This window comes from Heterocephalus glaber, unplaced genomic scaffold (assembly GCF_053883595.1).
Source record: "Heterocephalus glaber isolate CG9 unplaced genomic scaffold, H.glaber_assembly_v1.0 deba00001720, whole genome shotgun sequence".
Lineage (NCBI taxonomy): Eukaryota > Metazoa > Chordata > Mammalia > Rodentia > Bathyergidae > Heterocephalus > Heterocephalus glaber.
The window spans coordinates 7554842-7579630 of NW_028258433.1; the positions used below are offsets into that span (position 1 = coordinate 7554842).

Here is a 24789-nt window from a genome sequence, read left to right on the forward strand (position 1 = left end):
AGATAACATTCATCTAGAAAGATTTTTGTAGTAACAAAAATAGCATAGAATCCATAGTATTTGATGTTTTTATATACTTTTAATCATCTTTTGAAATTCTTCAGTGTATTTAATTCCTAAATTAGGCTGCTTAAGAAATCTGAAGATGTCAAAGAGTTTTCTTTTGTACTGATACTTTAAATCTTATTTGGAACTTAATCTACTTCTGAATTTATTCTGACAATTATTTTGCATATAGGGTTACTCAAGGGATTAAACACGTCCTTTTAAAGTAGAAGGGTGTTGGATCTCAGGGGGAGTCTTTAATTTTTGCATAAGTTATATTCTTCTTGATAAAAAGATGTTTATTTTAAAAGCTAGCCTAGCTATATTTTGCTTGTTTCAGTACAAAGCAAATCAAATGGCAAGTTTATGCCTTCTATGAGTTGCCTTTGAAGTGAATTTAGTTTATATATTCATTCCCAATCATTAGACTTACAAGCTGGGTGTATCTTTATGATATATTTATAGAAAATAAAAGTACCTTAAAGATACTAAAACTTTTGGATCACATAATATGAATTATCTACATTAGTTATTTTAAAAAATTAAATGGAAAATTGAAATGAATGAAGTTATAAGTAAAATCAAGTCAAAACTCAAATAAATTTTAATGGAACCTAAATACTATACAGTATATGTTTGCATTAAAAGTTAATTATCTTTATCCATAGTTACTTCATATTCTCAGCTATTTGTGGGCCGAGACATTGAGGCATTTGTTAAGAATGTGAACCAGAAAGCTCATTTCTTTCATGTTGTTCCTAAGGTTTAGCCTTCATTTTTTATGATACTTAAATATTATGTCCTAATTTATAGCTTATTAAAATTAGAAGATAGTAATTATTTTTAAGAAAGAAACCTACAATAGATTCTTAGTATAATTTTTCTTAAAAGGAGATAGGATTCAAAACCATTAACAATTCCTGAAGTAGATTTGCTTCTTAGAGAACATGTTATAGTATTGTCTATTGAAAAGTTTAGCAATTTTATATTATATCATAATCAGTACACTTTTTGTCTATAAAATAAAATACTCCTCTGACAATCTGTTCCTAGGTATTGCTATACTTTTCAAGAGAATGTTCTATGTTGTATATATTAGTTTTGGCTGACACAACTAGTTGCTTTCTGGATTATCCTATCTATTTAGATCTTCTACAGATGAACTGATGTGTTCTAGACAGGAAGTGGTTTGTAGGAGATATAGGAATGGGCTGAAGTATCCTTTATATTTGCCTTTGTATCTAGGGGAGTTGGAAATAGGCAAGAATGGAGAGAAATTTTGTATGGCAGTACACAGAATTTTGCAAGTTTATTGTGAGCCCTGCAGCAATCCGATGCATTTTAGTTACTGGTAAGTTTGTTAAATTATGTTTGAAAATGTACCTCTTCGAAGATGGCCATCTATTTACTATTCCACCCACCATGTCAAATGCACTTTATTTTTAAGATTTTTTTTGGAAAGATATGGTATTCTATTGCATTGGGCTTTAGGCATAAATTAAGAATACATTGGTTAGTGAATGCATTTGGCTTTTTAATTGTTTTCATGGTAAATCTTGAAGTGAAATTAACATTTTATGGATAGCATAGTTATGTGTTAAGATTTAAGAATTGCAATAAAATTAATATTTCTGTTTTTGTAATGGAACTCTATCATATTTAGATGTCTAACTTAATTCATTAGATGTTTGAGAATGACTAATTCTTCTGACATAAAAGAATTAAAAGAAAAGTCCATGGCATCCTTATAATTTTGTATGGTATTACATAGGAGGGTGATTTATTCTAAGTACCATTTTGTGTTTTCTCTTAGACGATAGGGACCATTGTGAGGCATTTCTAGTCTTTCTTTTTGGCAGTACTGATGTTTAGCAGTTCACTTTGCCTCAGTATCACTCACTAACTTATGTGTAGGTAAAAATTCCATGAAAAGATTAGGAAATTGTGTAATTTCTATGCTGTAATTTTCTTTATTTTTTCCCAATATTTAAGCAGAAGTGTTATATGTATTATCATTTTAAGTGATTACGTGTGAAGTGCTCTTTACTATGATGCAATTCATTTGAAATAGAACAGATTGCTTAATACCTGTGCTTCTTTACAGAAACATTTAAAAAAATTCCAATGAATTCTTTGGTAGTTGTGTTTTTCTTAGAAGTGCTTATCTTTCATTTAAGGACTAAGTAAAAGGATATCTTTGATTTGTAATATTAATTTATTTTTTTGTGGTTAAGGTTATAGGGCTAGTTGCTACAATTGAAGTTTTAATTTCATGTAATAAAGTGTTTTATTTCTGGATAGTATATTTTTTCTGATATAAGGTAGTCCAAGAAAATATCTTTTTTTATAATAACGATAGTGATAATTTTGCTATGAATTCTTATTATGAGAACATTTCTGATTTGAACAAAAATAGCATTATCAGAGAAGTATGTCAATCCTATTGAAGCTAGAATGATTAGAATAATTCAGAGGCATAAATAATTTAAGATTTGTTTTGGGCTTGTATAATTTTCAGTATTTCCTCATTATAAAATTTTTAAATTACTTGTAAGGATGAGTTCTATTGTGTTTAAAACATACAGTATTTAGATATTTGTGACTTTATCTTATGAATATAGATAATTTAGGATAAATTATAAAATAATTTAGGTAAACTTTAATTTCTGATAAAGTCTGGCTTGTAGCAATTTATTTTAAAGTATAGGATGCACATACAATGAAGAAATATATTTTTATTTTTAGGAAAACTATATTCATGTATCAGTGCTGCTGTTTCAAATTATGTAACTTTGTGAAGAAATACATCATTGAAGCTTAATTCAGTGCAGTCTTTTTTTTTGTTTCTTCATTCACTCATTCAAAAGACATACTAAGTGCTTACTCTTTGTTCCACATCTTTGTGTGCTATTATGTGTTCATTTATATCCTCTGTAATTAATTGATAGTTTTCATTTCTGTATTACATGTGCCATTTTTTTTGTTCTTGTGAACTTTTCTGAAAGCATGTATAGATATAAATATGTTATAAATATGTTATACATTTCCCTGGATATTTTTTCTGACAGTGTTTTTCAAACATTAGGTGTATACATTTCTTTAAAAATGATGTGTATTCAGAAACAATATTGCATGCACACTTAAATTTATCTATGATAGTGTGTTATTCTAACAAACATTAAAATAAGCCTTTCTGTGGAAATGTCTTTTTTTGTTACATTTACTTGAAAGAGGAAATACATCCATATAAATAAACTGATGTTTACCTGTGGAATAGAAAAACATATGGTTATCTTTTGATTATATTTAATTTGAAAAAGGGTAAAACTAGGTTTTATGCTTGTGAAAAGATATGTTCTTGTATAATGTAAGATATAGGAGCATTTGTCAGCAGAATAGAAATTAGACTTGATTATGTTTGTTTATTTTTTGGCACAGTAAATTACTGAAATGAAACACTTTATAATAAACATTTAATGATTACAAAATTAAATTATCTGTACTTTACATGCAGTGCTACTCTTTTGGCATTCCTGGTTGAACTGCTTAAAAGTTCAGTAGCCATGCAAGAACAGATGCTGGGTGGAAAAGGATTTTTAGTCATTGGCTACTTACTTGAAAAGGTAAGTAATATGTATTGGTGGTTTTATTGTGCAGCTTTTGTAGTTGGACAACTGGCAATCACTAATTATGTTATTTATAATTTCCCTTTCTATTGACTGTGATCATATTGTTTGCTAATTCAATAATGTTTTTGTATTGTGACTTGGACATAAATGTAGACATGGAATTAAACTGGTAGAATGTCAAGTTAAGAAATTTTGAGTTAAACTAGAAACTAAGTAAAATTTTTTCATCTACACATTTATTCAAGTTACAAGGCATCGTTTCTCTTATTTTTTCCTACTTGTTCCTTTGCTGTCTTTAAATTTCTTAGAAATCTTGCCATTTTCTTTTAAATGAATTTACAGTTTTTGTTTTAATTTTTCACTTATAATATCAAAATCTTTATTTGTAGTAACAAAAACAATATTTTGCACTCTCTTTCAAGTTGATATATTTGGGTATTTAAGAAGTTTTCTCATATCAATGTATATTATAAATAGTACAAATTGAATTGGTTCAGTTTTTTCCTTTTCGTGTTATGTCCTTTTTTAAATGCCTTCCTTTGCTTAGCACAGTTGTACTCTTATAGTAATGAATGTTGACTTTCTGATTATGATTTCACAAGATATTGGTTGTGTTATGTGATTTTTCTTTAACAATTAAGTGAGACTTTATGAATTATTTTAAAGAAGAGAAATATTATTTCCCCTTCAAAAAACTCTTGTTCCTATCAGTTAACTCTAATATTCTTAACTGCTCAGAAAATGAAATGATTTGAGAAAGAAAAGAGATAAGATTTGAAGTAAGAGAAAATTTTTACCTAGGGAGAGAAAATAGAGATGACTTTTAGAGATATTTTTTACTTCACCTTCAGTTATATTACATTTGAAATATTTGTAACCTGTCTTTTCTTTGAAACTTGTGCTGCTCTTCCTTGAGAGTGGTGATTGAGGAGTGGTAGATTATTAAGCTGATTGATAATTGGTGCTGTTACTTTATTGAAACATTTTTTCCTCAGCAACACTGCTTAGAATTCCATTATCCCATTTAGTTTACTTTCTTAGAATGATGGAATACTATTTTCCTATATCTAGTACATTAAGAATTATTTTGGAGATACAAATTATGTTGCATTTTATATGAACTGGATTTTATAAATGTCTTTGTCAGATCATTGTGCATGGCAGGACCATTGTATGGATCTTTGTAAAATATTCTTTTCATCTATTTACTGAGAAATTGCCAGCATAATTATAAAATTAACTCTTTTATACTTAAAACCTTGTTTAACATTAGAAATACTACCAAAAGCCTTCAAATCAAGTAAAATAGGGTTCTGTCTTTTTAAGAAATTGATATTTTCTTAAATATACTGCCATTTTTTAATGGTTAGAAAATAGTGCATGGTTTTAATTTGCACATTTTTCTGACTTTTGACTGATTGGGCATGCTTTTCTATTTATCAGAATAGAAGAATTTGTCTTCACTGTAAAGTGCTTATTCATGTGCTTTACCAATTTTCTGTCTATCAGTACAACATACCCACCCCTAGAAGACCAATAATCTATTTTCCCTATGAATTTACTTATTCTAGATATTTTATATGGGTAGAATCATACAATATTTGTCTCACTATGTAGTTTCAGCCTGGACTTGAACTCACTGTGTAGCACAGGTTGGCCTCGAAACTTGCAGTAATTCTCCTTTCTCAGCCTCCTGGGTACTGGCTTACATCACCACACCCAGCTATTTGTCTTTTTGTTTCTGGTTTATTTTGCTTAGCATAACAATTTCAAGGTTCATCTGTTTTATAACATATATTTTTTTATGGCTGAGTGATATTACATTCCATATATGTATATATTTTTATTTTTCCATTTGTCAGTTTGTAGGAAACTCATTATTTCCATCTCTTGTCTGTTATGAATAATGGTGCTGTAATATTCATGTACAGGAGTTTTCTGTGAATGTTCTGTTTTCATTTTCTTGAGTGGATGATACCTTAGAAGTCAGTTTCTTGTGTTCTTTTTAACCATTTGAGGTTAAATCTGTGTTCTCTAAAGTGATTTCATTATTTTATATACCTGCCTGCAGTATTTGAGTGTTCCAAGTTTTCCATGTCTTTGCCAACCCTTCTTTTGTTTATCTTTTTCATAATAGCACTCTGAGTGGGTATGAAATGATCTATAATTTTTAAATTTGCATTTCCAATGCATTCAAATCTATTGAACCTCTAATGATATTTATTGAGCATTTTCTCATGTGTTTATTAGCTATTTTAATGTTCTTTTTTTCTGTTTGATATATCTTTGGAGAAATATGGTCACATACTTTGCACGTTATAAACATCAACATTAGTCTTTTTATTATTGAATGTAGGAGTTTTTATTGTTTTAGAAAAATAAGACCTTATTAGATTATGATTTATAAAAATATTCCATTGCATAGGGCACATATTTTAATTTGTATTTCCTAATGAGAATTGGATATTTTTATATATTTTTTGTACTTTGGTTATCCTCTTTTGTTAAGTACTTGTTTAAAGTTTTTGCTCATTTTTCTTTTGAGTTGTCATTCTTATATAATGTGGAAATTCTATTTATATCATTAGATATGTAGTGCAAATCTCTCTTCTTTGGCTTGTCTTTTCCCTCTTCAGTAGTATTTTTTGATGAATATATGTGTGTATATATATGTTAACATTTTTTGTTCTCTTTTGATTAGCCTATTTTAGACCCTGTGTTTCTACTTTAAATCTTGTTTCTTTTTGCATTTATAGCAATAGTCCATCTGGAATTGAATTTTGAATTTTATCTATGGTATAAGATATAAGTTCAAGGTTTTTTTTTTCTACATACAGATATTAATTACCAACTTTTGGTGGTTTGACTTATGAGTTTATACCTTTATGGTGGTGACATTGTTCAACCAAAATCATGTTTTGAGTGTTAAATTTTGATTTTTTTCTTGTTATAGATATGGGGTAGTGATAGCCTTCTGATGCCTGGGCAGTGGCAGCAAAGCCTCAGCTCCCAATAAGCCCACAATCAGGAGGATGAACAACCTATACTTTATAGTGTGCTATGTTATTGAGTTAGATACTCAGTAGATTAGGTGTTTTAAATGTATTTTTAACTTATAGTGAATTTATTAGTATCTAACTATCATAATTTCAGAAGCACCTATATGTATTTGGCTGATCCAGTACCATTCATTGAAAACATCATTTTCCCACTGTGTAGCTGCCTCAATAAGTATTTGTAGAATGGATTAAATGAATGCTTACCTGGTTACCTAGAAAGAATATCTTTTTCACTTATCTTGGGGTGATGCCTTACACTGTTTCACTTTTAAAGAATTGGTGGCAAGGATAGTAGTATAGGTAATGGGATTTCTTTTTAAAATTTCTTATCAACTAATAGCAGGTCAACTAGCTTTTGTTTCTTTGTTATAGAAGTTGTATTAGGTATCTAGGAAAGATAATTTAATAAAATCCTTTCTTATTAACTGCTTTTAGATTGTTTCATGAAAAAAACTTTAGGAGGCTATGTTTTATTTTGCCAAAATCTGAGCTGGAAGAAAACTTAAAGAGATTAATTGATAAGTTACATACAAGTTTTTGGTTTCCATTTATAGAAAAGTTTATTCAGAGTACCTTAAAAATTAAATACACTAGCTGATGTAACTGAGACATAGTGGGTCTATTGATGAGTGACTTATCCATCATACTCTTGGCAGGAAGCTGATGGCATACTCAACCTGGGTTGTTCAGAGGAGTTTAATGCAAAGCTATTTCAAAAGTTGTGAGCATTGTTCAGAGAACGCAGCATGGTTTAAGAGACAGGAAAAAGGAGTATTTAGTGTAACTCTAAAAGTATTGTAGCTGTAGCATAGGGTTCCTGACTGGAATGTGGTCTTCAATAAAGGAAATGTACTGAGTTGGTATATAATGAGCCAAGAATATTTTTTTTCTGGCCTTTAACTTCATACTGATATCACCAGTTAGTTAAACTCTACTAAAAACCAATAGGTGAAATTCCCAAGCATCGAATTAGCTCTATCCTAGGTTGAAGAGCCAACAAAATATATCTAGTAAATTGGGCTTCAGGCTTGGGTTATCATACTCTCAGTAGTGTCATCAGGCACGCAAGTTTTATCTGTCTCTCTTATGCCACTTGCAATATTGATTTTGTGTTGTACGTGGTATCTTTTCTGCTTAAAAATAGGCACTTAAGGGGTTTGTGTGATAGAAATCCTCATATTGAGATTGTAGAGGAAGAGTACTCCATTTTCCCAATTACTGAACAAGATTCTTCTCTCTAATTTGATTGGTCAGTAAGTAGGTCTTACCTACTTTTGAACCAACATGTTTTAATGAAAATGGTAAATTTTGATGTTGGATTTCTGAGTGAATTATTGTACTTCCCACCAAACAACAACAAATGATTAATATGATTGAATTAGGCCATTGGAGCTCATTCTGGAAGTCCTGAGAGGTGCAAAATGGATATTGAGGTTTACCTATTTTCTGATATACCTCTCCCAATTAAAATAATTTTCTACAACTTATTTAATATATAGCCATGCATGTTTTATATTTAGAAAATTTTTTGCAATAAAAATAACCATTTATGGCAACCCATTACATACATTATGAACTGATCTAAATGTTGAGAAGATTTACCTTTATTGAATGGAAGTTTCTCCTTGTAACATCCAGGGCTCCTATTTGGCTTCTTTTGGAGTTCTAGAGTTGTTTTCCTCCTTTCATATTCCATTTCCAAATATGCTTAGTCTTGTCTTATATAGTACTTCTTAAAATCACATCTTCCATTACATGTTGTCATATGTCTCAAACTCTAGGATTTGGCATTTTCTAGAAGGTTCACATTATGCTATTGCCTAAGGTTTAAAGATTTGTAACTAAAGATTAATCTAAGTATTAATCTCTTTAAAAATAGTTTCACTTGACAAAATGAAAGCAAATACCAAAATAGAAAATATTTAAGACAGTCAATGAAAATAAACACATTTAAAAACAAGTATCTTCTTTTATTATTTCCTAATCTGTGTTTTTTTTTCATGTCTATCATAATCTTACTCTCTTTTTGAATTCAGTTAAACATTTACTGAGGAATTTGGAAAGGGACTAGAGGAATAAAAGTTGGATGAGTATCATTTTTATATCAGGAAAGAAAAGATTTATGAGTAACTAGTAGCAGTACAAGAAAAAGGAATAAATACATTTACAGGTGAAAGTAACATGCTATTGAAGAGAACATACATTTCATGTATAGTAGGATTTTGAGTAGGCCAGTAAAGCATAATTTAAAAAAATATTTCTTAAAGATCAATTTTAGAACTAAAATCTGCTGTTAAATAGGATTAATTGATAAGCAAAAGCAGCACCCTTTTTTTTAAATCAATGTAGAAGGCCTTAATGTGGTGCTTTTAGCTTACCATTTGTGACACAGAGCAAGTTCAAAACTTCTTTGTAAATTATGAATTGCTTCCTCACTTGAATGTGATCCTCATCATCAGCCTGATTTTTGTATTAGATTTTAGTGCTTCAGGCAGTCATACATTCATAGGTAAATGGATGCAACTTGAGAACACAATGTTAAGTGATATAAGTCAGATACACAAGCTTAAATATCACGGTTTCTATTGTGAGTATATTTATATATATATATATATGTATGTATATATATGTATATATATATATAGAGAGAGAGAGAGAGAGAGAGAGAAAACAAAATAGAAGAGAGATAAATAGAAAATAGAGAGTTCATAAAGTTCCCCAAATTACATATTCTGTTGTTTCAAAGATATTGTAATATATATGGTAATTTGTTTCCTGTATACTACAGTTTTATCTTAGTTCATTGAAAAGAGTTTTGTGTTATCTGTTTCTTTTCTGTAAGAACATTTTTGGTCTATGTCTTATACTTTGAGTAGCTGCTTTGAAGATAATGATATAAACTATTAACTATTATTCTCTTGCTATAAAATTTTGTGGTTTGTTTCCTCCATGAAATAAAAAAATGGGCAAAAAAAGCACATGACAAACTGGGCTTGGTGGTGCTTTCCTGACATCCAAGCATTCTAGGAAGCTAAGGCAAGAGAATCACAAGTTTGGTGTGACTCAACAAATTAGCACAACCCTGACTCGAATAAAAATAGGCTAGGAACATACCTCAGTTCGAAGTCTTTGGCTTCAATAATGAATACTGGGGGTTAAAAAAGGATATGATAAATAATCATTTTAAGAGAAGGCCTTGTCTCAGAATATTTAGAAACAAGATCCAACTGTATTCTCTTTCAAATTTTTAAGCGCATAAAAGTAGAATGTATCAGATCATGTTCTTAGAACTAAGTATATAAAATAAACTATTTAAAATTATAACTAGTGAAAAAATTGGGTGAAGTTTTAAATAACCATTGATTTTGTTTTAATTTTGTCTATGAACAATATATTTTAGAAAGTAATGTTTTATATTTTTTTCATTGAAGTTTCTTAAACTATGATTTTTGTATATTCTTTACATTTGTACTCAAATATTGTTTTTTTTTAACCTCATCCTTTAATAACTTAAATATTTGTTAGGATCACTTCTTCCATCTCTTCTTAATTTTCATATTAAGTTATGCTTTAAGGTTTTATTTGAATTTTGTAGGCTACTTATCTAAGCACCACTGACTTTTTTTCTTGCTGTAGTTTAAACATTTGGGTTTTTGTTTTCAGTTTAGAAAATAAGTATCTTTATTTCATAAATAAGTCCATTAAGATATTTATAAAGCTACATATATCATTTATGTCTTTTAATATTTTATATTCAATCAACATGTGTTAATTGTACATACTAATCAGTTCACATAGGTTTTTTTTTTTTTTGGTACTGGGGATTGAACTTGGGTCCTTGCGCTTGCTCAGCAGGCAGCGAAACCACTGAGCTAAATCCCCAGCCCACTGATCAGTTAAATGTGATATTTAAATCACACCTGTTGAGTTCAGTGTAATGTATAAATAAACACAGTGTGCTATGACCAAATTCACACTTATTTATTTACTCTTCACACCACTCTTCCCAACTTCTGGTAATCACCATTCTATATTTGGGTTGACATGTACCACATATTCACTCTTATATATGGAAACCATTGATATTTTTTAATCAAAAACAAAATCCTGTTCATATAAAGTTGTTAGCCTAGTCATAATGAACCAATAAAATGCCAACTTCTTAGTGGGAGCCTCTTAAATACCCTCTGCAAATTTCTTATCCTAGTCATAATGAACTTAGTGGGAGCCTCTTAAATACCCTCTGCAAATTTCTTATCTGCTCTATGATTTTTTCCATGCATTTATTAGGATATAGCATGTTGCACATTTTAGTTTTTTATTTTATTTACTTTATATCTTTGGTTTATCTTCTTTTGAAATGTAAGTTCTAGAAGGCCAGGTATTTTCTTCTATTTTGTCTTTAGTTTTGTTAACTGTTCTTTTCACGGTGTCAAGATGAATACTGTGAAATAGTAAGTACTCGTTATGTATACTGTGTATTCTAAGTGACTAAAGTGAAATTCTTGAGCTCTACTTGCCTTTAAGATAAAGAAAATGAATGTAAAGCTATTGATTAAATATTTAGTGGGCATCAGGAAAAAGCAAGAGATGCTAACTGGTGTATTGTGGGTAAAATTGATCCAAAGAAATAATTTTGTTTGGTTCAATAAAAAAGGTTTTTAGTTTTGAATTTTAGTTTTAGTTACACAGAGCAGGCCTCAGCACTTTTTCTTGTCTCTTTCCCTGATCCATACATTATTAACTACTTGGAATCATTTGAGTTTGTAAACTTTATGTAGCAGTACAAAAATGCATGTTTAGGTCAGATTTACTGAATTGCCCTTTTTCTGAGCAAGATGATTGTAAATAATGCATATTAGGAGTTAAAATTGGTAAGGCAGTTTTAGTCTTTGTAGACCTTGATTATTCTATATACTGATGTTTAGACTTCAATCTGTGGAAAATGGTGAGAAAGGTAAAATGTGATGTGTACTTCAGGGTCAAATGGTAAGTAAATTACCCTGTCATGGGAGAGAACATTATACTATAAAAAGGATTACAAAATGAGGGAGAAAAGATTTGTGTAGGACAAAATGTTTTTGAAATTTGAGTTTAAATTATTGTCTTTTATCAAGAGCATTTTTTATATCTTGTAACTTTTTCATCAAATTATAGTCCAGGGTAGCATTGTTCAATTAAAATACAGTATAGCGCAAGCATCATACATAACTTAAAATGTTTTAGTAAAAAGTTAGAAGTGAAATTCATTTTAATAATATATTCATTTAACCTAATACATCCAAAATATTATTTCAGCATATACCATAGTCAATAAAAAAGAATAAGAGTTTTACATTTTTTTCATATTGAGCCTTCAAAATCATTATACATCCTTATAGCACATCTCATTTTGGCCTAGCAGCATATTAAGTGCTCAGTAGCTATGTAGATCTTTATTAGAGAGTAAAGCTTTATGGTTTAGTTTGACTCAGAGACTCTTACTACTTAAATACCAATGGAAATAGGTTATATTTTGGTGACAGCATTTCATAATTCATGATGGGAATACCCAGCTACAAGTAGTAATAAATGAATTAGTAGAAGTACAGTGCATCATTCAAGTAAAGAGAAGAGGACCAAATAAGTAGTATTTAAGCAAAAGACACCAAGGAATAATTTGAGGATAACGAAAGCCAAATGAAGACAGTATATTGAGGAGTGTTAGATTTGCTTTTTCAGAAACTATGGATAGGTCAGAAGGGTTTATGCTAAAACAAGGTGTATTGCATTTGTGAATGCAGAACTCTTGTAAAGAAAAAATTCAGTGGATTGTAGTGTTGATTTGTTTTCACTTTGGTTTGGGGTTAGTTTGAGTGAAAGTACTTCTCTTTCCTATTGTTACTATTTATTTCACTCTAATTTCTCTGCCTAAGATCTCCTTTGTCATTAGACTTTTATTCTAATTTATTTATAGCTCACTCCCTCTGCTGCTCCCTCAGTCCCTTTCTCCTTCCCTTCTTTCCTCTTTTGCAGTACTGGTGACTGAACTCAGGGCTTCACTCATGTTAGGTTAATAGTCTACCACTGAACTACATCCTCTTCCGTTATTATTTTATTTTGTGACAAGATCTTACTCAGTTGATCAGCGTGGCATGGAAATTGTGACCTTTCTGCCTCAGCCTCCTGACTAGCTGCAGTCATAGGCATCATTGTATTTCTTTATCTTGAGCTAAGAATAGCTTTATATATTTATCCTGAGCTATTTATTTGTAATTGTCCAGAAAGTTCAGATAAACTACTCAAAGAAACATTCTAAAATACTAGGTTTCCTTGTATAATGAAAATTTTACTAACAAATGAAATATAAAATTTTGTATTTAAACTATTAGGGATAACGTATGAAAAATTCATCTATACTTATGCTGTTAGCAATTACACAATTTGATGTTATGGATATTTTTAGCTATAATTTCTATTCTTTTTAGTCATCAAGGGTTCATATAACTAGAGCTGTCTTGGAGCAATTTTTATCTTTTGCAAAATATCTTGATGGTTTGTCTCATGGAGCTCCTTTGCTGAAGCAGCTTTGTGATCACATTTTATTCAACCCGGCCATTTGGATACACACACCTGCAAAGGTTTGAATTTTATGCTCATTCATTTTATTTTAGTATAATGTTGTAAATTATAGTTAATGTAAAATATCTAGTAGAAAACATGAAGTTTTTGTGTATTTTATAGTCAATCAAAGGCGGTTGGATTAGTATCAGAAATAAATATTAAATATGGAAATATTAAAATAAATGAAACTATAGTTAAAAATTGAACTGGTTTTAAGAGTGCATTCTGATATTATTAGATGTGCTCCATACCTTTTCGAGTAAGAGAATTTGCTGCATTGATTATACATGATTATTTTGACTGAATAGTTGATTTCATTTTGAACATAGAATTTATATCATGACATGTAAATAACATGTTTTTAAATAAAAATGGACAAAATGGATTTTTTTATAGAAAATAAATACAAGTCTTACTATTTCACATTCCTGAATTTATTCCTATGATACTCTAATTGAAATTAATAAGAGGGATATTTTTCATTCTGGTCTATATTTTATATTTTTAAAATGTCTTATATACCTGGTTAGATAATGTTTAAGTTATGATTTTTGTTACAGTTTACCTTATGACTTACTGGACTAAATCCAAATCTGAAGTTTGTTCACTGTTCAACAAGGTGTTTAATTTGTCATTATGTCACTGGGTCAAATTCTAAAAACCAACTATATACTATAGTAGTACCTGAAGAAAATTTGAAATTACATAAACTTTTGAGAAATTTGACAATAGTATTTTTTTAGATATACTAGGACAGGTAACTGATGTTAATTCTGTTCCTATGAAGAGCAATGTAAACTAAGAGCTAGTAAAATGTATTTTCCTTAAAAGCTTTAGTGTAGCTGACTTTTAAAACTATTTGATTTTCCTATCTGTTTCAATTAAATTATTGAATAATTTAAAATTATTAGTACTTATTATCTTTATTAGATAGGTTATCTTAGTTAGATTATTAGTTAATAAAGATTATTAAAATGAGTTTTACTTGGATGTTGATTTTGATTATTTTCTTTATAAAATATACATAATTATAAAAAGTGACTTTTAAACTTACAATAAATGGTCATTTCTTGGCTTTTACTAATTTATATTTGAATTGAAATGAAATTTATACTTAAGACACTTGATATTTTACATTTATTTTAATGATTGGCTAATATTTTTATTAGGTTCAACTTTCTCTATATACTTATTTGTCTGCTGAGTTTATTGGAACAGCTACAATCTATACTACCATACGCAGAGTAGGAACAGTATTACAGCTAATGCACACACTAAAATATTACTACTGGGTTATTAATCCTGCAGACAGCAGTGGCATTACACCTAAAGGATTAGGTAAGTATACAATTACCATTATGTTTACACTTTCCTATGATTGTTGCATATTCTGCTGTAGTGCATGACTGTGAAATTATCACTCTTGACTATTTTATTCCTTATGAAGAAGACAGAAATAATTTAAATAGTCTATTCTAAAAAGTTGAGATTTTTTCAGTGTTAAATTATTTTGGAATAAAGGAAAGTAGAAATAGTCTTCATCTTAACCGTTTTCCTCCTTCACCTACTTTCCCCTCTACCTCTCACCATCTTCCTCCTCCCCTATGCACTCTGACTAGTGGAATCAGTCTTGTCACTAAACTACCTCTCCAACCCTGTTTATTTTTAGATAGGGTTTCTCTAAATTGCCTAAGGCCAGGCTAGAACTTGGTAATTCCCTGCCTCAGTTTCCCAGACTGCTGGGATTACAGGCATATACCACCATGCCTAGCTTTCAGGTTTTTCATTTTTTTAAGTGGTAATACAGTAGTCATTCTGTCTCATTGTATCATGTCAAGGAGGTATATGGTGTTCAGTTGTCCTCTTATGTGTGATGTTACCTTTGAACGTTTAACTAGGGTTTTGTCTTCAGTATAAAATTATCGTTTTCTTCTCTGTAGCTAATATGTGATAGAGAAATACATTGAATTATATAAATATTCTATTCTTTAATAAAGTTTCTACTTGTTTTAAATTATAGATAATTCTTACTGAAATTGATGTTATTGTGACAGCTGCCAAATTGCTATGCTTTCCAAAATATTTATTAGTTTGCATAGCCATATAGAAAGTATTTTAGGCTTATGTTTCCATGAAGTCTCTTTACAGGAGGTAACACTTCCATTTTATTGTAGAAGTAGCCACAGACATTATGTAAATGAATGTGTATGCCTTGTACCAATGATACTGATAGAAACAGGTACATGTTGGATTAGGCTTACAGTCTGCAGTTCACTAACCCCTTGGGTTTTGTCTTAATTTTGATGCTTGTCAGATATTTGGTCAATAGGACTCTTGACATGGTCTTTTAGGTCTCTATGACAGGTGTCTATAATTTTGTACTACTTCCTTATGTTCTGGCGCAAGATGTTCTTCATTCATATTACTGTATACTTTTCTGTCCTGTCTCTGGAATCATCTGTTTTTCAGAGAAACTCTGTTTTGCCTGGTGAATATGTTTTTTAAGAGTCAAGTTACAAAAGGTTTTAGGTGTGCTTCTTTGCTTGGTGAATAAAGTTTTTACCAATAATTTTCCAAAAGGTTTTATGTTTGCTTCTTTGCTTGGTGGATATAGTTTTTAGTAACAAAGATCCTAGATTTTCAGTGCACTTCTTGCTCCTTAAATGTCTATGTACTCTTAATGGACAGGTATAGAAAATATGTTTATATCTATGTACATATGTATGTATAGATATACATCCAAAAGTGTCTATCTATATTGTCCCTCTGTAGTCACACCAATACCTTAAACCTAGTCTAAAATCACATATCTCAGTGTAGTCTAGTCTTTATATTTACAGTTTTCCGTTAGTGAGAAGTCTAGCTCCCCTTATCTTTAATATATTTATATATTTTCTATTATACTTCATGAAACTAATGTTTGAACATATGTGCCATCACTTTATTAGTTTTAATATTGCCAGAATGTTCTTTGCGACCTCAGCCCCATTGTTCTTTGGCAATAAACCACCCTCCTGACTCACTCCTTGGCCCTGCTGATCCTGAATGTCACACCGTACTCAGTGGCATCCTTGGCTCTGTCAAACCTTGTGGAGTCTTCTTGTCTCCTGCTGCCTCCTAAGGACCCTGGCCTCTGTGGCCCCCTGGCTCAGCCATTTCCAGGAGAGGAAAGTGGAGAGAATCAATACATATATTTTAAAGAAGAATGACTTAACAAGTGGAAGACCATTTCTTTTATTTATGATATAGTTTATTCTTTTACTTTAATATTTGAATTGTTCTGAGATTAATTTTATTGTTTGGTCAAATATGAGATTTTGCCTTGAAATATATAGTTTTTAAATGACAACCTTTTCCAATACCATCTTGAAATAAAATGCTTCCGTAAAGGGCACTGAAGGTAATTTATATAATAATAGCTTTCATAGACTATTACAGAGGTATAGGCACGCAGATGGAGAAGTAAGATTTTTAGGTTTTAACTTTGGCTTAAGACTTTCATCTCTGAAATTATTATTTTATATGGTTCACCTTAAAAACATTTATATATGATAAAATATCATAGTAACATATGTTTGGGGTAGCAAGTGAAATAATACAGTGATTTATGGATAAAGTTAATACTCCTCAAGAAGCCAGTGTTACCAGTCTTAGGTTTCTTTTTACCTCTTTTTCTCTGTTAATACAAAAAAGAATATATACTCAACTATTTCAAATTACAGATATTTCAAAAATATCATAAACACAAGTAGTATAAACACACACACATATTTGTATATATAAAATAAACCTCATTTAGCATCACCAAACTTAAGAAATACAACATTGCCAGTAGACTGTATGTTACCATCTATCGTCACACCTTTCTATTGCCTGCCACTGACAGAACCCCATCATAAATTTAATCTTTATTATTTCTTTTTTAATTTGGCTTTTTTTCCTTTTATGTTCTCATTATTTATAAATATATTCCTTTTTTAAAAATTGTTATTGGTGCCGTTTAGGTATACATATTGATCACATTCATCATGCACCTGTACATGATTATCTTGATTCCTCCTTTTTTCCTATTCCTCAGTCCTCCCTTCAACCCCTCTTCCCCTATTTATTTACAAAAGCCCCATTTGCATTTTTTCCTTCTTTTCTCATTTTTTTTCCTTTTTATTTCCTTCCTTTCCCCCTCCCATATCTCTAGTTCCCCCTTCCTTTTGAACAATTTTTTCTTATTTCACATCGTCTGTTATATATTTTGGTCCCTATTTACACTTTCAGTGTCTTACACCAGAGAGAGAATGCAATATTTACATATATGTGCCTGATTTATTTCACTTAAAAGTATAGCTTCAGTCAGCCTAAACTACATAGTAAGACCTCCATCTCAAAAATTTTTTTAAAAAAGTATAGTTTCAAGGTAAATCCATTTAAATATAAATGTCTCATGTTTATCCTTTATGGCTCAGTAATATTCCATTGTATTAAAAAAACCTTACCTCTTTTTTTCCGTTCATCAGTTGATGGGCATTTGGGCTGTTTCCAAGTTTTAGCTATTACAAACTCTGTTGCTATAAACATGGGCGCGTATATATTGCTGTGGTATTATGCTTTTAATTCTTTTGGGAAGATACCCAGAAGAGGAATATCTGGGTCAAATGGGGCCTCTAATTCTCGTATTTTGAGGAATAACCATTCTGATTTCCACAGTGGTTGCACCAGTTTCCACTCCCACTAACAGTGGAGAAGTGTTTCTTTTTTTCCTCACATCCTGTCCAGCATTCGTTGTTGGTTGATTTCTTGATATTAGCCATTCTTTATTGGAGTGAATGGAATCTCAGTGTTGTTTTAATTTACATCCCTCAAATAGACCAGTGATGTTGAGCATTTTTTCATATGTTTATTTGCCATTTGTACTTCGTTAAGTTACTCTGATAAAAACAGCATGGTACTGGCTAAAAACCCGACCTGAAGATCAGTGAAACAGACTAGAAACAACTCCATACATACTCAGTTACCTTATCTTTGACCAAGGGACCAGATATGTCCACTGGAAGAAGGACAGCCTCTTTAACAAGTGGTGCTGAAAAAACTGGCTTTCTACATGCTGAAGAGTAAAACTAGACCATGTCTCTCACCGTGTACTAAACTAAATCAAAATGGATCAGAGATCTAAATATTGAAACAGAAACACTAATCTGCGGAAGAGAGATTATGTAGAATTCTTGAGGATGGAGAGGTAGGAAAAGACTTCATGAACAAAACCCAGACTGCACGGAAAGTAATACAAAGAGTCAACAACTGAGATCTCATCCTATTAAAAAGCTTTTGCACCACAAAAGAAATCACCAACAAAGTGAAGAGACAACCCTGAGAGTGGTAAAAAATTCTAGCCAGTAGTCCCTCAGACATAGGACTAATATCTACAACATAACAAAGAGGTGAGAGTAATCAGACCGCCCAAATTTAGAGACCTAATCCAAAAGTGGGCATCTGAAATGTATATATTCCTAAACAACTTATTCTTGGCTTCTGTATTTTGCATAAATGACATAATTTATGATTTGTTTTTTCTATTAGTTTTATGTATGTTAGATAAATCTTTTTATATTTTATTTTACCTAAAATGGATACAGATCATACATACAACTCATACACATTTCTGTGCAAAATGCTGTTTGCATTGTATAGTATATGGCAAGAGGTAACAGGTAACATTTACTGGATGCTTACAATAAAAATCATTGAGATACTATACTATTCTTTATATGTATTCACTCCTTCCGTACTCACAAAGCATTTTATGACATAAGTAACATTATTATCCTAATCCTAACACTAATGAAAGGATGTCCAAGTCCAATCTAAAACCTAGACTTGAAAGAATAAAAAAGAAAAAAAAACTTGAGTCATAGAGATATAAAACTTGTCCAGTTTATTAATGGTAACAAAAATATAAATAAGGTAGACTATTACTAAGAGAATGGCTCTCTCTAGTGGGAAAAGAATGGAGGATGTTATCAAGAAGGTAAATGTGGTACACAACTGAGGGCTGGTATAGAGTGATGGCTTTAGTATTTTGGGCAGGTGATTCATACTGTTAAATAATCAGGAATTTAAAAACCTGGTTGTTAAAACACTTGTGGTTTGAACTTAAAATCTGAAGTGATGCGAGTATTTGCACAACAGAAAGTATAAATGCTGTAAATACCATAAATCAGGACCCCATTACTCCAGTGTTATACATACTTTCTTTAGTAGAACACCAATGGTTGATGAGTTTTTCTACCATTCTATTGTTAGTGTTTGATTTCTTGACCTTGGAAGTTGTTATACAGGTGTTTGTATTATAATAATTCATTAAGTTATATACCTGTATATATTTGTATACTGCATATTGTATATGTATGCTGTATTTCACAATAAACAAGTTATAATAAGTATTGATAAGAGAAAGGGAAAGTATTGATGGGAGTAAGGCAAAAATTGTGAACAGTGGGAAATGGGGAAGAAACTTGTTCTTCAATAATAAGTGGAAGAGATTATTTTGGTGATAATTTGGTTGCAGATGTAACAATATGCATGTAAATATTTATTGGGTATATAAAGAGTTGTTAAAGTTATATATGAAGCTTCTTTATATATTTTAGATAGTAGATTTCCCAAATTTAAAGACCCAGTCCAAAAAAGGGCATCTGAAATGAACAGACATTTCTCAGACAAAGAAGTAGAAACAGTAAGTAAACATACGAAAAAATGTTCAATGTCACTGGTCATTCGAGAGATGCAAATGAAAAAAACACTGAGATTCCACCTCATCCCAGAAAGAATAGCTGCTATCAAGACATCAACCAATAACAAATGCTGTTGGGGTTGTGGGGAAAAGGAACCCTTCTCCATGGCTAGAGGGAGTGTAGACTGGTACAACCACTGTGGAAGTCAGTATGGAGACACCTCAAAAAACTGGGACTAAAGGTCCCGTTTGACCCAGCTATTCTGCTGTTGGGTATCTTCCCAAAAGAATTAAAAGAATCATAGCACAGCAATATATGTGCACCATGTTTATAGCGGCACACTTTGTAATAGCTAAAACTTGGAAACAGCCCAATTGCCCATTAACTGGAGACTGGATAAAGAAAATGTGTGTGTGTGTTTTTTTTTAAATAAAATGGAGTACTACTCAACTATAAAGATTGAGAAACTAGAGACATTTATAGCTAAATGGATGCACAGTGAGGGCATACTCTTTAAGTGAAATATATAGGACACACATGTATAAATACTGAATAGTTTTTCTGGTGTGAGAAACTGAAATTGTAAATAAGGATCAAAATGTATAATAGATAATGTGAAATAGAAGAAAAGGTCCAAAGAGGAAGGGGAAGTAAGCTGGATAGGGGAAAGTAAAGAAGGGAAAGGAATAAATATGCGAAAAGGAAAAAAATGGAAACAAAGTTTTTGTAAATAGAGAGGGGTAGAGAGGTTGAAGGGAGGGTAGGGGAATTGGGAAAAAAATAAGAACCAAGATATATCATGTACAAATTCCCAATGATAAATGTCATCATATTGTATACCTAAAATGTACCAATAAATTTAATGAATAAATGAAAGTAAAGAAAATTATATATGAAGGGATTGTGGTTTTAAAATTGACAAATCAACTATATATTTCTGGTTACTCCAAGAAGATTTAATGGTTAAAGGATTTGGGAGAGTCTAGCTTTATTTCTTAAAAACTATAATTATTATATATTATATACTATATTACATATGTCATTTTATCTCAATCTTATTGGTAATTAGGTATTTTACAAGTAATTATTTTAGAATGTAGACATTTTGATGGATGTAGTATGTGCACTTTAATTTTTATGTTAACTTTCATTTATTGACTTAGTAACTATTTTTTATGTGCTCATAATATTATGTTTTATACTATGTAGTAAGAAGAAAAAACTACAAAACAAATAATTCGGTAGAGTAGGATGCTTTTTCTCTTCTTTCCTATATAAGGTGTAGAGTGAATCTGGATAGACTGTAAATGAAAACAAGTTTATTTGAGAGTGAAAGAAATACTGAGAAACATATTCAGTTAATAAAACTAAGAGAAATTATTTATCTAAATATTTGGTGATTATACAGTTTAGAATTATCCAGAAATTATTTGAGCTCTCACCCTTCAAATCTCACATTCAGTGAATAATTTTAAATTGGCAAAAACCTTAAAATTAATTTTTAGATATTCTGATATTACTGAAATTGTATAACATTAACAATAATATTGTAATTTTAATAAATATAATTATTAAAGAACTTAATGATGTCTCAAAGTAATTACATTCAGCTTGTTTAATATCATGGATTTCTCTTTTTTTCCCTGCTTTATCCTAGATGGTCCCCGGCCATCACAAAAAGAAATTATATCACTTCGGGCATTTATGCTGCTTTTTCTGAAACAACTCATCCTAAAGGTAAAATAATTTTATATATTTCAGAATTGTGATGTATTAGGTCAAAAGAAACTTTTGGCATAGTTGGCATTTTTTTTCATTATTATTTAATTAGCATTAACTACTTTTCATGAATTGCTTTCAAAATTTTATAAACTGTAATACTAACCTTTGTTGAACTTTTAGTTAAATGCTCTTTGATTCCTTTATTAATGGAGGTGGTAGAAAATGACAAGAAACCTGAGTAAGAAGTGAGTGTAAATATTTTATTTTAGAAAATGTTCTATGTTCCAGTTTAAGAAATCTTGCATAGTGTATAGAAATCTTACACGAGTATAAAAATCTTTCATAGAAAAATAATAAAGAAAAATACAAGTAAAATTCTGAGATAATACAAGAAGCTGATAAATGTGTTAGTTACTTTCCCATTGCTGAACAAAATACTTGATAACTGCAGTTTAAATGGGGAAAGGTTTCAGAGAGTTCAGTTCATGATTGGCTGATTCCAAGGCAGAAATGGCATGGCAGAAGGACAAAGTAGAGGAAAGCTGCTGAACACATGGCAGTGAAGGAAGCAGAGAGAGGGAGCAGGGAAGAACCAGAAGTATACCCTTGAAGTTCATGCCCCAGTGATCCTCTTCTCCAACTATGCCCCAAGTCCTAATAGTACATTCAACTATGAATTCGTCAGTGAATTAACCCATTAATGCATTTAGCACCCCCACAATCCACTTACCTTTAAAAAGCTTCACCTCCGAACATGTAAGATCTTTGAGTGACGTTGCAGATCTAAATCATAACATTTAGACCAACTCCTATGTGGTTCATGTACACTCATTATGCAAAATGCATATAGTTCATTTCTAAGAGTCAGCAGAGTTTTAATAGTTCTAGTATTGCTCAGAAGTCTAGATCTAGAGTCTTTTCTGAGACTCAAGGCAGTCTCTTAGCTGTGAGCCCTTATAAAAAATCAGAAAGAAAGTTAAATATTTACCTTATACAGTGGTACAGAGTAAACAATACCATTTCAAAAACCAAGAATAGAGGAAAAGAATCAGATCAATATAAGACTGAAATCCAGCAAAGCAAACATTAAATTCTTTAATTCTGTGCCTAGCACCCAGGACATGTGGTGGTGAAACATGAACTCTAAAAGACTTATGCAGTAGCACCCCTGTAGCCATGTAAGTGTCTGCTCAACCCATGTAGATAGCCATTCTCTTGCTCTGGTTCCAATCTCTCCTTCTGGCTTTAGTCAGCAGAAATTCCATATTTCTGACATTTCTGATTTTTTAGAATCTCCACTTCACCTTCAGCTTTACTTGCCTAGCTTTGATCATTGTCTTCTCAAAGGCATATTGCTTGGCCTCACGGGCCTTCTTTTGAAATCTGGAAGGAAGCCACCATGATGTTACAACTCTTCCACTCTGTATGCCTGTAAAACCAGTACCATGTCCTGCCAGTGGTAGCAGTAGCTGGGCCCCTGTGGACCATGGGTGCCTCTAAGTGCCTAGATGGCTGAATTCCGGAATACATTTCCCTAGCAAGTCCTAAATGAGCAGGACACCTTTGGCCTCTCTTTTCAGGGAAGGGTGTTTCAAAAGAATTTACTGTTATTTACCCTACAGCCTCTGATGGTTTGAATCTGGTTGGTTTGTGAGATTCCCTCAAGCCATCTTTTCTATTGTTCTGGTCAAAGTACATGAGCTTAATTTGTTCTACAATTTTGGAAAAGTTGTCCAGGTTTGTGTTTGTGTGGGAAAGGTGGCTGCAGTCCTGTTTGTCACCAGATGCAAAGTTTGCAAACAACAAAATTTCACCAAATACTTCTGTTCATGAACGAAATTTTTTGCAGACAAAAGTGTTTGTGAACCAAGGTACCACTGTATGTGATTTCTTTTCAGTGGTGCTAAACTTTTCAGCAACCATGCTCTCCTTGACCCCACTTCACAGGCACTTTTTTTTTTTTTAAACCAAACTGGAACATTTTGATAGTTTAGGGGCTCTGCTTTTTGCTCATGATTCTCACTATAAATTTAGGACTAAAAAAATCCAGCGATAACATGCCACCACCTAAACATTGGATTACCTTGGTATTTCCTCTGTCAGATTAGTCTGGTGCTTTTTAATTCACCTTCATTTGAAGTCTTAAGACATAGGTAGAATATGGGCAAATTCTTTGTCAGAATGTATCATGAATGGCCTGAGTCTAATTTCCAGTAGAGTCCTTTTCCATCTAAAACTTCTTGAGCCTGATGTTTACTGTCCACATTCCTGTCAGCATTCTGGTCTTCTGAGCATCCAACAGAATTACCCATCAAGCACTTTTTATAGCATTCTAAAGTTTTTCTATCCAGCATCTCAGAAACTTTGTGAACTCCTTTTGCAAAAGACTTCCAAAGGCTCCTTATCCATATTGTCAGGTATAGTCACAGCAGTGACCCTACTTCTGTGGTAACAGTTTTCTGTATTAGTCACTTTGCTGCTGCTGGGACAAAATAACTGACACCTGCAATTTAAAGGACATGGAGTTTATGCTTTCCAAGATTTTAATCCATGGTTTAGCTGGCTCCTGTGCAAAAGTATAATGGCAAAAGTGCATAGTGGAGGAAAGCTGCTCAAGCCATGGCAGCCAAGAAGCTGAAAGAGGGAGAGAGGAGGAGTTAGGGTCAGAATATATCCTTCTAGATCATGCCTCCAGTAGCCTACCCCCTCAAACCAGGCTCTGCGTTCTAACACACATTGAACTATGAACTCATCAGTGGTTTAATCCACTAATGAGTGTAGTACTCCCATGATCCAATCACTTTTTAAAAGACCCACCTTTGAACATGAGACAATTAGAGGACATTTTTTTTTTTTTTTTTTTTGGTACCAGGGATTGAACTCGGGTCCTTGCGCTTGCGCAGCAGGCAACAAAACCACTGAGCTAAATCCCGGCCCAAGAGGACATTTTATATCTAAGCAAAACAGTAGTGTAAACTCTTGTATTTGTGTTCTTTGAAGAAAACA

At 31.4% G+C, this 24789-nt stretch overlaps 1 protein-coding gene and 1 long non-coding RNA gene across 9 annotated transcripts in view; one reads left to right on the plus strand and one right to left on the minus strand.

Moving 5' to 3' along the window:
• Positions 1-24641, minus strand: part of LOC147821705 (uncharacterized) — a 48507-nt gene extending 23866 nt beyond the window's left edge. Inside the window, exons 1-3 of one of the 2 annotated variants that reach the window (XR_015446696.1) lie at positions 23867-24641; positions 22514-22736; positions 8336-8553 (exon numbers count right to left, since the gene is read on the minus strand). This is a non-coding gene — a long non-coding RNA (uncharacterized LOC147821705). Of the gene's footprint in view, positions 1-8335; positions 8554-22513 lie in introns of both variants that reach the window. The other variant, XR_015446695.1, reaches the window with a different exon arrangement.
• The window catches only part of Nbea (neurobeachin), a 702149-nt gene that overhangs the window by 158941 nt on the left and 518419 nt on the right, over positions 1-24789 (plus strand). For 6 of the 7 annotated variants that reach the window (XM_004854743.3, XM_087199596.1, XM_013075842.3 and 3 more), the window contains exons 11-14: positions 3560-3668; positions 13201-13353; positions 14506-14674; positions 21719-21798. In XM_004854743.3, coding sequence (XP_004854800.1) covers positions 3560-3668; positions 13201-13353; positions 14506-14674; positions 21719-21798 — 511 coding nt within the window. Of the gene's footprint in view, positions 1-1290; positions 1397-3559; positions 3669-13200; positions 13354-14505; positions 14675-21718; positions 21799-24789 lie in introns of all 7 variants that reach the window. The other variant, XM_087199600.1, reaches the window with a different exon arrangement.